At 38.7% G+C, this 14,009-nt stretch overlaps 1 protein-coding gene across 1 annotated transcript; it reads right to left on the bottom strand.

The window, feature by feature from the left end:
* Positions 1-262: 262 nt before the first annotated feature.
* FANCF (FA complementation group F) lies at positions 263-5,990 on the bottom strand. The gene has a single exon (XM_078058295.1). It carries the CDS (start codon positions 5,946-5,948, stop codon positions 4,872-4,874), a length of 1,077 nt encoding a protein of 358 aa, XP_077914421.1. The 5' UTR covers positions 5,949-5,990; the 3' UTR covers positions 263-4,871.
* Between the last annotated feature and the right edge of the window lie 8,019 nt (positions 5,991-14,009).

Genomic DNA, 14,009 nt, shown 5'->3' with positions numbered 1-14,009 from the left:
CTCACTAGCACCATACTGCCATTCCAGTTCACTGGAAGGGAGAAACAGGGCATAAGGACAAATAATTTCATATTCCTAGAGTGTGAATCCTAAGTTTGGCATATCAATTCTGCTTATATACAGCTGGTCAAAATAGTGTGAGGGCCATACCTAACTGCAAGAGAAACTGGAAATTTACTCTCTAATTGGGTAGCCATTTCTAGCTGAAATGTGGGGGTGAGATATGTCAAAAAAGATATATGTCAAAACATGAGACTTGCAGTGAAAGCAGAATCCAGAGACAATTTAATATAATAATACAAAAAGAAAAGTTACAAATAAGCTAAATGTCCTTGTTTAAGAAGAACAGAATAAAACAAAGAAAATAGATGAAATAATAGCATAAACATTTGAAAAGGAAAAAATGTATGATAAACTATTAGTTTACTGGTAAACATTATGTAACATTTAACATCTGAAGAGACTAATCAAAAAAAAAAGCAAAGACAGGCTAAGTAAAAAAAAAAAAAGAACAAAAATGAAACAACTACAGATACACTAATGACAAAAAAGCTAAGAAGATATTAGTGATAAAAAAATAAGAAACCACTTTGTTCCAATAAATTTGTAAAGTTAGATGAAATAAATTTTTAGATAAATGTAACTTACTAAAACTGACTTAAGAAGAAATAGACGTGTGAACAGCTCTTATAACCACTAACAAAATTTAAATTTTAGTTAAGTAATTAAAAAAAAATCAAGCTCAGATTGTATTAGAGAAAAATTCTACAAAACTCTCAAGGAATTGATCATTCCAATTTTATAAAACCCTTCCATACAACAAGAAAAATAGAAACAGTCCATAATTCAAATGGCATGGACAATATATCTTAATTTCAAACAAAAGTAAGAATAAAATATTACAGGCCAACTTCACTTATTAACTGAGAATCAAAAATCTAAACAAAATATACATGGAATTGAACAAAATATTAAAAAGTTAATACATTTGACTAAGTTGAATATCCCAGAAATGAAATGACAAATTATCATTAGAAAAGTTAGAATAAAGGTGGAAATAGACCTCAACATTTTCATCTCATTAAATGTAGGAAAACGATTTAACTAATATTTATTTAGGACTTAGTCTATAATCAGTGCAGATTTTCTTTATTTTATTTTTAAGGACTAAATATGAGAATGTTTGATAACTTTATAAAATCTAGAAATGGCATGTACATTTTTTATAGCTATAGAAATAGTGGACATATGACCAAAAGATGGAAAGGAATACATAGACATTAAAATAGTGCTGAGGTGACAGGATATTCCTTAATATTGTTATTTATACAACAAAAACGTGTTTACTGTATTAAACTCTCAACCCCATTTAATTTAATTTTTTTTTTTTTTTTTTTTTAAGATTTTATTTATTTGCGAGAGAGAGAGAATGAGAGACAGAGAGCATGAGAGGGAGGAGGGTCAGAGGGAGAAGCAGACTCCCTGCTGAGCAGGGAGCCTGATGTGGGACTCGATCCCGGGACTCCAGGATCATGACCTGAGCCGAAGGCAGTCGCTTAACCAACTGAGCCACCCAGGCGCCCTATTTAATTATTTTTTAAAGATTTTATTTATTTGACAGAGAGAGAGACAGCGAGAGAGGAAACACAAAGCAGAGAGCCCGATGTGGGGCTAGATCCCAGGACTCTGGGATCATGACCTGAGCCAAAGGCAGACGCTTAATGACTGAGCCACCCAGGCGCCCTTCTCAATCTCATTTTAACCTCATTTTCTTTTTAAATTTATTTTAATGGTCAAATCTAAATAATAAGTTTCATTCTTAGTTCTCATTGTATTTTTATGTATAGTTGCTCTTCATAAATACTAATGGATTAAATTTACATCATAATTTGCAAACATGTATTTATATTTATCAACCTAAAGAAGAGAAAATAAGTGAATATGCCTGTTTATAACTTCTGAAATCATTTTCATATGCATTATCATTTTATCTTTTAATTATGCTAAGTAGTAGAAAAGGTGGCATTTTTCCATTTAACAGATGAATAAACTCTCATTGAGAGAGTGAAATAACTTGGTAAAAGTTATAGCAGGGGGTAATAACCCAAACTTAATAGAATATTGAAAAAATATAGGGAATAAACTGAGGGTTGCTGCAGGGGAGGTCAGTGGGGAGGATGGGGTAACTGGGTGATGGGCATTAAGGAGAGTGCTTGACAGAATAGTACTGGGTGTTATATGCAACTGATGAATCACTAAATTCTACCCCTGAAACTAATAATATACTAGATGTTAACTAAATTGAATTTAAATAAAATATATGTGCCAGACCCTGTGTTAGTTGGGAGTTTACAATGATGATACAGATCCTTTTAACTAAATACTGGTTTTCAAATCACCAATCACCTAAAATCACCTAGAAAGTTTGTGGAGCAATTTAAGTTAGAAAATATCCAGATCTACATTGGCTTTACCACCATACAATGTTGGACAAATGTTGAGATTCAATTCCTGAGTCTCAATTAATAAAACTGGAAGCTCACAGCACATTGCCCTGTCTTACAGAGTTTCTGCTAGATGATTTAATTGTAAAACTTTGTAAACTATATAACATCATACATGACACCAAAAATGTGCCAAATTTATTCGCCAAAAGCCAAATCTTAGGCATTTTCCATTAGAATCAGAATAAGTAGCCAGCACATAGACAACAGCATTTAGATTTGAAATAGTCTAATATACCCAATAAATATACAACCAGCCCGAAAAGTGCTAAGAGAGCACTGAGATGTAGGTCCTCAAATAATTCTAACAGCAATACAACAGACATGAAGTCATTTTATTTGCCAACTCATGAGAAGCTTGAAGTTATTGTTTCTCATTCCTTCCTCTCCCTTTTTCTTATAGATTCCTAGAGAAATAAGATTGCTATAATCAATAGCATATTTTCAAATATTTAATTCTGTTTAAAATAAGATAAAGAATACAGATTAAGGTTCTAATCCTGGTTTCATTTATGCAAACATCTGGAGTACCTACCACATGCCAGGCACTGTGCTAGGCTCTGGGGAAAAAAGAAAACAAAACAGATAGGGCTTCTGTTCCCGTGTTACTTATTTTCTGTGTGCCCTTGGGCATTCTTCTTGATCTCTTTCAGCCTATACCCTGATTTATAAGAATACAGTCTTGGTATGAAGATTAGACAAGATTATCTATGTAATGAACATAACATAGAGCCTAAAATAAGATATGCTTAGGTATAAATATGGATTTTAAAATTTTCTTAAATCTATATCAATTTTTATCATTTTAAATAAGAGTATGCAATATAGCTGCAGAAATAGGGAAATAACTTTACAAACTGTCATTCTCTGAAACTAAACCTTAGAGTTATGGGATTTAGGGTTGAGTCAACATTAGGACTTGCCCCTATAGAACTTCACTAGGTTGTTTCCTGAAACAGTTCATGTAACTGACAGAAAGAATTGCCTTTCTTCTTGCATTAATGGCAAACAATCTAAAAGATGGTCTACATGGATTAGAGGTAGAAAAAGGAATCAGACCACAGGAAAATAGAACCTACTACTGTTAACCTAGGATTATCTAAAAAAAAGTGTACATGCTAGTGGAACAGTAGCTTACTCCACGTTCTATTATAGAGTTAAAAATTCCACAAGATTATACAACTCCTCATTCTAACTACGTTTCTGGAAATTAGGAATTAACTTTCTGAACATCCCTACGTTTTCAAAAAAATCTTGCTACCAACTAACTTGGATAGGGACAAAAATATCTTTATAAATGCAAAGTTATATCCCCCTAATAAAAGTTAATAAAACACTCTTAAGTTTGGTGATTGGGAATCACTCTACCAGTTGTGGAGCATCTGGGTAAACTCACAAAATTAGGTTCCTACACACACGAGACAAATACTCTAAACTGTTCCCATAGGGCAGCCATTAAGGAAAAAATGAGGAAATTTAACTATTTTAAACACTTCATTTAACACATGAGGCAACTGTAGCACCAAGATTGTGATTTATTAATCTAGTCAATGGCTGAAGCACTAAAATCTGGGTCTTCTAATTCGTATTTGGTTTGATTGTTTTACCATCAAATGCTAAATCCAAGGGCATATATTTGTATTTACTATACCTTAAGCAATTTTTTTTTTCTCATCCTTAAGTCAGTGCTTTAAAGTATTGTTTGGTAAAAAACAAAAAACAAAACAAAACAAAAGAAACCTGTTTGGTCTCTGAATTTCAGAGAGCAGTGATTTGCAGAAATAAGAAACTCATTGAACAACACAATTTTAATACATGTTGAGGCTGGCTAATTGGTTAGGATACTAGGTTAAAAAGGCCAAAGTACAGGGTTTAAACTCCAAATAGGCCAGTTAGCTTTTCAAACGAACATTTTTTGACAACACATGTTGGTTAAAGGAAACTCTTCACTACTGAGCGGTGGGTAAGGGGGAGGGGGGCTACAAAAGTAAGCCATACTTATAGAAAAAAAGGTGGTTTTGTCACTTTTAAAAGTACACATCTTTTCAGCATTCTTAAGAAGGGGCCTTCTAATAAGCAAACTATTGTTACTCTCTTGGCTTTAAGTAGGATCCTTCCAATGTCACTCCTCTATCCACAAAATCCATGACAGTACAAGCCAGTTCCTTTACAATTTATAAATTATAATCCTGCCTATTATAAATCAGCACCTAAAATAATCTTTTGGACACCTGAACGTATAGATCTGGAGCAAGCACTGGAATTTTAATTTTGTAAACTATACATACAAATAATAACAGAACACTGCCCATAGTGAACTGGGGCCTGGGCTGAGACCTAAAACTTTTTTTTCCCCCAACTGCACTATCATGACCCACTCCCAAGAGCTAACAACAGGTCTGTCCAGATGCTGAGACCAGGGACTTGGAAATCTCCATCTTGCGCCTTACAGGACTCCAGGGCAGTGAGAACTTCATCTTTGAGAGGTGGAGGGGCCTGACACAGGCTTTGAAACCTGCCGTACAACTCCTCCCAGGACACGTGTTGGGACTCAGCTCCAACCCAAGTGCCTTTCTCAAGGTCGTAGCGCAGATGTCGACCCCAGTCCGTAAGCAGACCCAGGTAGGCCCGGGAGAGCTCTGGATGGCGGCCTGCCACCGAAGTTAAAAGCCCGACTGGGAGGTTGTGGCAAAAGGCAGCCATGACATCTGACTTCGCCAAAAGCCAACGGACCAGCTCCTGACCCCCCTCTCCGGGCGTTTTGGGGGTGCCCAGCTCCAACTCTTCTCCTTGGGGCCGGGGAGACGACGGGGGAAGCAACAGCGCGGCCGCTATCACCTTCAGAAAGTTGTTCTGAGGCAAGCGGTCCCACAGGGTGCTGAGAAACCTGCTGGGGCCCTCGGCTTCGGCCTTCGGCACCTCCCGCAGACGCTCCAGCAGCAGCTCCGCCTGGGTCTTCAGCACTGCGTCCTCAAGCACCGAGTTCTCTCCGTAGCCGATGAAACGCAGCATGTGGACGGCGGAGCCGCGGCGGGCGAGGCGAACCAGGCTGCCTTGAAGCGTCTCCTCGTCGGCGTCCGGGACGCCAGGGCCCGGAAAGAGCTGCTGCAGCAGGTAGTGATAGGCGGCATCCCCGAGGGCCCGGTTCTCCAGCAGGCGCAGAGACAGCAGGCGGTCACAGCGCCCCAGCGCCTGGAAGTTCGTCAACCCGGGGACTGGAGCGGACCCAGAGGCGCCGTCCTGTCTCCACCGCTTTTGCAGCCGCCGTTCCAGAGCCGTGCGAATGCGGACATGGCGGCCAAAGCGACTGTGGACGCGGCGCAGGTAGCGAGCCCACTGCAAGGCCCGGCGCACGGTCGCAGGGTCCCAGGTGCTGACGTGGGTCGTGCGGGAGACGGCCAGAAGCTCGGAGAAGCGCTCCAGGTGTTGCAGGAGCGATTCCATGGGGGCGTGCTTACTTCCGCGTTCACCTTGGAGACGCCGACTCTCTGCGTGCTGATTGGAGCGTCCGTGTAAGGATACGCCTCTCTACAACGCTATTGGATAAAGTCTTTATCAATCTGACATCGGCTTTAATCCGGGTATTTTGACCCCGGGAAATTTAAACTGGAGAAAAGGCCCGGCGGTTTTACTTTCGCCGCCAGTATTAAGGAGGCCCTTAGGGCTGGAGGAGAATAAATGTGGGGCGTCCTAGAGAAAGTTCCCGGAGTCACGTGTGAGATGCTGTTAGTCACGAAAGTCTCCATGCTTCCTTTCACTTTGGAAATAATCCCTAGTAGAAATTTCCTGAGCTTTGCCTGAGAGTCTGTGCTGAGGTTTATCATAATTGGGTAATGCCAGACATGGTGTTAATATTAAATGAAGGCTTTAGTTAACTCAGTTTAATAGAAAATGTACTGGCCTCCAATTAATTAATGCCAGGCACTCTTAAATTCCGGCCTTTATGTTGTTCTTTCATTTTTAAGAACTGAAGCCCAGATTAACTGGAACAAACAAAACTTATTAATACTTCACTAAAAATTTTAAAGGAACTTAAATTTTCATTTCAAAATTGCACTATTTATTTTTGTTTTCATTTTTTCCATAGCAAAATAGCTCAGTTGAATTTTGTTTCACACAAACAACTAATTGAGCAAAAGTGACAGTTAAGAGCAGATACCAAAAGCAAATACTTGACTAACATTGTGGGAAGAGAGAGGGGAGAGAAAGAAGGATCTATTTCGGGAATGTCATCTGGATTATTCACTCATTTATGCATTCAACAAATATTTATGTGCCAACTACTAGAGGTTGCATTGTCCAAATACCCATAACAATTTTTAACTTACTAATGTTGATGACACAGCTCATTTGAGCTGAATTCCTTTACAGTCCTAAAGATACTAGCCAAAACTCATTCTAATTTAAGTAGGCAGAACTGATGTTTTGTTTTGTTTTGTTTTAACGAAAGGGAAAGAGAAACGAATTTAAGAGGGGGAAGAGCTATGTTTCATTTATTAAAATGAGCATTCCCACATCTATTCCTCTGAAACAAATAATACATTATATTAAAAAAAAAAAAAGAAGATAGTAGGAAGGGAAAAATGAAGGAGGGGAAATCAGGGGGGAGACGAACCATGAGAGACTATGGACTCTGAGAAACAAACTGAGGGTTCTAGAAGGGAGGAGGGTGGGGGGATGGGTTAGCCTGGTGATGGGTATTAAAGAGGGTGAGTATTGAATGGAGCACTGGGTGTTATTCGCAAACAATGAATCATGGAACACTACATCAAAAACTAATGATGTATGGTGACTAACATAACATAATAAAATAAAATTTAAAAAAATAAAAAATAAAAAATAATTTAAAAATGAGTAAATAAAGCAGTGATGCTTATGCTGTTAATTCAGTTTTATTATTTGATATTTATCAGCCCACAGTCATTTGGTCCTGAAGTATTACTAGATTTCATGCCAGGAATACCATATATCCCAAAATTCTTTGTATTGGCTACTAGACACTTTGAGCCCAGTGTGCAGCCTGCCTTTAGGAAATGTACAGGCTTCACTAATTCATTCATTTATTCTTCTATTGAGCACTTGTTATGTCACATCATGTTGATACTAGGGATTTAGTGATAAATAAAATAAATGTAGCCCTTGTCCTAGTGGAGGAATTCATCTCTTGACTTTGAAGAGAGAGACATTAAACAAGTAACCTCAAATTTGATAGGAGGATAGAATAGAGGTAGGTCAGTAAGACTTAGGTAATAGGGAGACCTCTTTAAAAAACTGGCTTTTCACCTGAAAGCTCAAAGATGAGTGTTGAGAATTGTTTTCATGGCCAAGGGAACAGTTAAGTTGCAGATAACTGAGTTGAGAAAGCCTAATCCATTCAAGGAGGTGAAAGAAATCCAATAACGATGCCTTTAGTTCAGGATGGGGTGAGAACTTATGGCAAGAATTGTTCATATTAACTTCAGCTTCAGATCTTTCCACTTATCTCTTTAAAATACTATTTTAAATCCTTACTTGAGCAATATAATGTATAAATTTATACATATTTCACATTAGCCTATTTTCAATAAGCAATGTCTATGAAGTCCTCCCCTTTAGAAGAAAGAAAAGCCTAGGGTTTAGAGCTTCTCCTCAATGTTAGATTTAATTCAACAAAATTCAATGAGCATTAATTCTACTTCTACATATAGCTTCTACTATATGTAAAGTGTTAGGGATTGAAAGATGATTATGACAGGGCCTTCACTTTAAGAAACCTACAATCTTGAGCCAGGGGTGGGGAGGGGCACGAAACCACTTAACTATAATGCAAATCAGATGTTATATGTTTTAAAAATTGTAAGAATGATTCTCTGAGAGACCAGTTATAAACTGGAGAGTCCTAGGAAAGTTTTATAAAGGACCAATACTTCATTCAGGCCTTAAACTCTTTGAGCAAACATGGAATAAGGGAAAATCCAAATGAGAGAAATAACAAGGTAAAACGTATAATGACATGAACATGTACAGTGTGGGCTACAAATACCAGGAGCAATCTCCCACTTCTTGGTTATGATCCCTAAGTTTCTGGGATACAGTAAATTAGGATAGTGTATGGAAGGCCAAATCTCAGGAGATTTTTGTTAAAACATGATAATCATTCAAACCATGGCTGTTAAGCAACAAACAAATGAGGTTCAGAAAAGAGAGGACATGAGATAATAAATGTAAAATGCCGTACTTAATATTATGACTGTCTTTTAATATCCATTCTATCATCACTCCCACCCACTTTGAATGATGACAATGCAATTTGGGATAGGGACTCAGCTCAGCTCAAGGGGTAGTACCTGGTAATTTTGAGCCAATCATTTTAATCTGCCCCTCTTTTAATTCAGTAATTAATTTAGGAACCCAATCTTAAGACTTTCAATGTATAGTGTTTCCTAATGACAGAAATTTGTTCAAAAATAACCAGGTGAATCATTTTCAATCCCTTAGGCCTAGATGATTCAGAGAATACTTTCTTACTTTTGAGAGTCCGTAGAGCATGAACACTGAGCATGAACGTTGACTAATATGAAGAGGAAGTGGTAATAGACCACCTGAGTGTACATAAGCTGAATATCAGGCATGCTTAAGAGCTAGTTTCTGTCTTCCTCTTGATACTGTTATATATTTATATGAAGCCCAAAGCTGCCACAGCCGTCTCCTTCCCAGAGCCAAGAGAATCTCAGAATCACAAAGAATGCATTGGATTAAGACAATCCTCAAACTAACCCCATTTAGGATTATAGCCCTATATGTTCCCAGTTATGGTATGTGTTTGTGTGTGTGTTGTTTGGTTTTTTGTTTTTGTTTTGTTTTGTTTTTTGGCATGTGTGCCAGTTTTAGTTTCATTTTTGTCAGTTTTAGCTAAATGCACCCAACTAGTACAAGCCCTGTAGGACACTATATGACATGTATAAACAATACATTGGCTATTGCTGTTGTTATTATATAAGCCTTGAAAGTATACATCTACCCACATCTCTAAATTCCCCTCCTCCCAAAGGTAAAAGAGCAACCACCAACACTGTTATGGACAGTGGCGAAGAAAATTTTATTGAAGAAAGATGGGGCTTGCTGCAGCAATATTTACTCTTGGTCCTGTAAGTTTTCTAATACAGTCTTGTTCAATGCACTGTAAAGACTAGAAAAATCAAACTGGTTTTATTCTCTAGGTTAGGTCTAAATCTTAGTCCTATAATTTATTGTCCTAAATTATAGGACACTATGTAGCTGAGAGACCAACAAAAACAAAATATTCTGATATCTCTTTTTTCTACTCTGAACAATGTCATAATCATGTATCACCACATTAATTTCAGCTATCTGGTTGTTGACATAATATTTTTTCTATATGAATAGGTAGGCCTGGACGCCCCATCTTCAGGCAAGGCAGACACAGAGGGTTTTTCCTTCATCCAGGAACCTGCTTCATGGAAGGAAAGTGTTTTGACCTTTTTACAGTCCCTCCAGGGGCAAATATTATGGGCAATGATTACACCTGATCCTGACTCCATTACCTCATTCAAAACAGTGGTGAGAATAGGTCTCTCTGTATTCTTTAGTAACAACAATAAATAACAAGCTGGTATACCTTTTAAAAAAATTTATTATTAAAATATAATTGACATAATGTTATATTAGTTTCAGATGTACAACATAGAGATTTGACAATTCCATACATTAAGCAGTGTTCACCACAATAAGTATAGTTACCATCTGTCAAGTTGGCACAACTTTTGAAGAGAGATTTCTCATAAAAAATTTGCAGACACATTTGTCATTTTTTTTTCCAACAATGCAATCTATCTTTCTGAGAAGCCTGTCATGGGTAAGGGGCCCAGGAAGTTAGTGGAAGAGTTCCAGATGTCCAAGAAGGACAGAGCATCGTCCTAGTGAATTCAGAGGAAGGTGTTGGAGAAGGGATTAAAAGGTAGGAATCTTCTTGTACGCATAGGTGTAGATGTCTGCTCCAAATCTCTTTTTTTTCACAAATTTGAGACACTCCTTTCCATTTGCACTGTATGTGGCTTTAAGCGGTCTCAAAGCTAGTAGTAGAAAGACCGTTCTTTTTTTTTTTTAAATGTTTTATTTATTCATTCATGAGAGTCAGAGAGAGAGAGAGAGAGAGAGAGAGGCAGAGGCAGAGGGAGAAGCAGGCTCCCCGCTGAGCAGGGAGCCCGATGCGGGACTCGATCCTAGGACCCTGGGATCATGACCTGAGCCGAAGGCAGACGCTTAACCATCCGAGCCACCCAGAAAGACCGTTCTAACAAGGCATAAATATTCTGAAAATTAGAACTTCCATGAAAACTTTGAAATACTTGATACTAGGAATTTTTGGATTCAAAATTCACTTACATCATTATAATAAGGTTTAGCATTATGTTGCCTTTATAAGGAAAGAAGAGCTTTCCTTTAAATATAATTTTATTTTGGGGTGCCTGGGTGGCTCAGTTGGTTAAGTGACCAACTGTTGATCTCAGCTCAGGTCTTGATCTCAGGGTCGTGAGTTTAAGCCCCCCACTGGGCTTCACGCTGGGTGTGGAGCCTATTTAAAAAAAAAAAAAAGACTAAGTACAATCTCATTTCTTTTTTTTTTAAGATTTTATTTATTTATTTGACAGAGAGAGAGAGACAGCGAGAGAGGGGGAGTGGGAGAGGGAGAAGCAGGCTTCCTGCTGAGCAGGGAGCCCGATGTGGGGCTCAATCCCAGGACCCTGGGATCATGAGCTGACCTGAAAGCAGACGCTTAACGACTGAGCCACCCAGGTGCCCCACAATCTCATTTCTTATAAATTTTGATTGGTTATAAAAATTGTTTTATCTGTTTTAGTTACAACATTTTTAGTCAGTGGTGACTCTCAAGAATATGAAGAGAACTGGGGCACCTGGGTGGCTCAGTCGTTAAGCATCTGCCTTCGGCTCAGGTCATGATCCCAGGGTCCTGGGATTGAGCCCCGCATCGGGCTTCCATCCCAGGGTCCTGGGATCGAGCCCCGCATCGGGCTTCCTGCTCGGCAGGAAGCCTGCTTCTCCCTCTCCCACTCCCCCTGCTTGTGTTCCTGCTCTCTCTGTGTCTCTCCCTATCAAATAAATCAAATCTTTAAAAAAAAAAAAAAGAATATGAAGAGAACTTAACGTCTTGATCAGGAATTGTGACTGACCCTGCCAAACATAAAACCAATATCCAAAAAAATCATGGAATCAAGATTTTCTCTCTAAAAAATTTCAGAGTTTTGAATGTCAGTAAGAAGTTCCATATAAATTTAATATGTAGAATCATCTCTGTGCATACTAGCATTCTAAGAAAGTGCAAAAAAAAAAAAAATTTTTTTTCACCCAGTCTTTTTTTTTTTTTTTTTTTTTTTTTTAAAGATTTTATTTATTTATTTGACAGAGAGAGACACAGCGAGAGAGGGAACACAAGCAGGGGGAGTGGGAGAGGGAGAAGCAGGCTCCCCGCGGAGCAGGGAGCCCGATGCGGGGCTCGATCCCAGGACCCGGGATCATGACCTGAGCCGTAGGCAGACGCTTAACGACTGAGCCACCCAGGCGCCACCTTCACCCAGTCTTTTATACATGGCTCCCAAATCCTCTTTGTTGACTGCCAGGTGCCACAATGTGAAAAGCGTGGAAACAGTGCTCCAACACAGGCGTTCTAATGCAGTTAGCTAAGGAAAGGGGACAAAAGAAAGGGCATTGCAATTCAAATTAGCCTGCCTTCTGTTTTTGTAAATATGGTGGGGAGAGAGTTAGTTGGCTCTCTCCTTTTGTACTTCCCATTTCACTTCATCTGTTTTCCGCCTCCTTTTCCCTGCTCCGCACAGGGGGACTGGTCTGATCCTTGATGGTATCAACCTCTTCTCTTCCCGTCTTTTTGCTGCTGAATGACCAGTGAGAGGCATTAGCAAGCAATCAGAAGGAGGAGAGACTTGTAGCGTTTTTCTTTCTCTGCTCTCTGCTAAGGCCTCAGGATTCTTGTTCCTTCCTCTAAAAGTTCTAGAAGGCCCCCCACCCCCTACCCCGGAGGTTTTGATAGCAACAATTCCTCCTGGCGGCCCTGGGGACTTGCTGCTGTTGCTAATCCCTGGTTGCCTTCACGTACCGTACTGATGCCCTTAACCCTGGCCATACCTTTGTAAATACTGCACTGTTAAATTATTTTTAAAATCCCTGCTAACTGTGCCTGTTTCTTGCCAAGACCTTGACTGACACAGTTATTTGAATTCTGAGCCATTCCTATAATTAACATAAGTCTGTGAGTCCTAATATTATCAATCAGTATATGTTTAGGGAATGCTGAGTCGTCTAGCACAATGATTCCCAAATGCCTTTCATTGCCACACATTGCTGCCAATCTATCAGAAAGTCATCATTATTACAGTGATACATGACATATGACAGAACAATGTGAAATGTTTTCAGAGACATAATTAATTTAAGAAATTGCTTTATAAAGCAAAGGTGATACTAAATGGTAATTTTGTGTTTTCTTTATTTGGAAAAATTAAAGTTTGCTACTATTATCTTCAACACCTACTTTAGGATATATGTGTGTGTGTGAATAGATATATGTTTACATCTAGATATATAGAGAGATTATAAATCTGTGAAGTCCGTAACTCTGAAAATCTCCAGTCTAGTGTAGGAAATGGTAGTAGTGTTTATGAATACCTTGGAATATTGTACTAAGTAATAGGGTCTGTGTTCATTTGGCAATCAAATGCTATTGACAATTTTGGGGCACAAGAATGTCATGATTGCATCTGCTGTAACACAATGTAGACAATTGGTTGTAGCCAGCTGGGGCAAATGGCTAGAGATGGAGGTCCAGTAGAAAAATACTGCAAAGGGTGCCTGGATGGCTCAGTCAGTTGGGCATCTGCCTTTGGCTCAGATCATGGTCCCGGGGTCCTGGGATCAAGCCCCACATAGGGCTCCCTGTTTAGCGGGGAGTCTGCTTCTCCCTCTCCCTCTGACCCTCTCCCCTGTTCGTGCACTCTCTCTCTCTCTCTCTCGCTTGTGCTCTCTCTCAAATAAATAAATAAAATCTTTAAAAAAAGAGAATTAAAAAAAAGAAAAATAGTGCAAAAGTGTATAAAATGACAGTTTCACTAAGGAAGTAGCAGAGGAAACATTAAGGAGGCATGGGGAGAGGGTGGTAAATAGATTTGAAAATTCTTTGTGAAGAAGCATCGATTTCTTAATGGAGAGGAGAATCAAAATTATCTGGCATATTCTCTTGCAAGTGATCAGTGAAGTATCTTTACCTTTGGAATGGAATGCTTGGAGTGGTATTGATTTAGACTGATATAGTTTTGAGAAAAAAAAGAAGAAAATAAAAACTCAAAACATGGCTAAGCAGAAATTTTTATGAACTTGTTTAATCCTAGACTACTGTCATTCCTTGCACTCTTTAGGATCCCCTAGATTAGCATATTAGGTAATAGAACAAATAATTAGTGAATAGTACAGTAA

The sequence above is a fragment of the Halichoerus grypus genome, chromosome 11, assembly GCF_964656455.1.
Source record: "Halichoerus grypus chromosome 11, mHalGry1.hap1.1, whole genome shotgun sequence".
NCBI classification, from domain to species: domain Eukaryota; kingdom Metazoa; phylum Chordata; class Mammalia; order Carnivora; family Phocidae; genus Halichoerus; species Halichoerus grypus.
The sequence above is the reverse complement of the archived record's forward strand: the minus strand, read 5'-3'. Positions and strand labels throughout refer to the sequence as shown.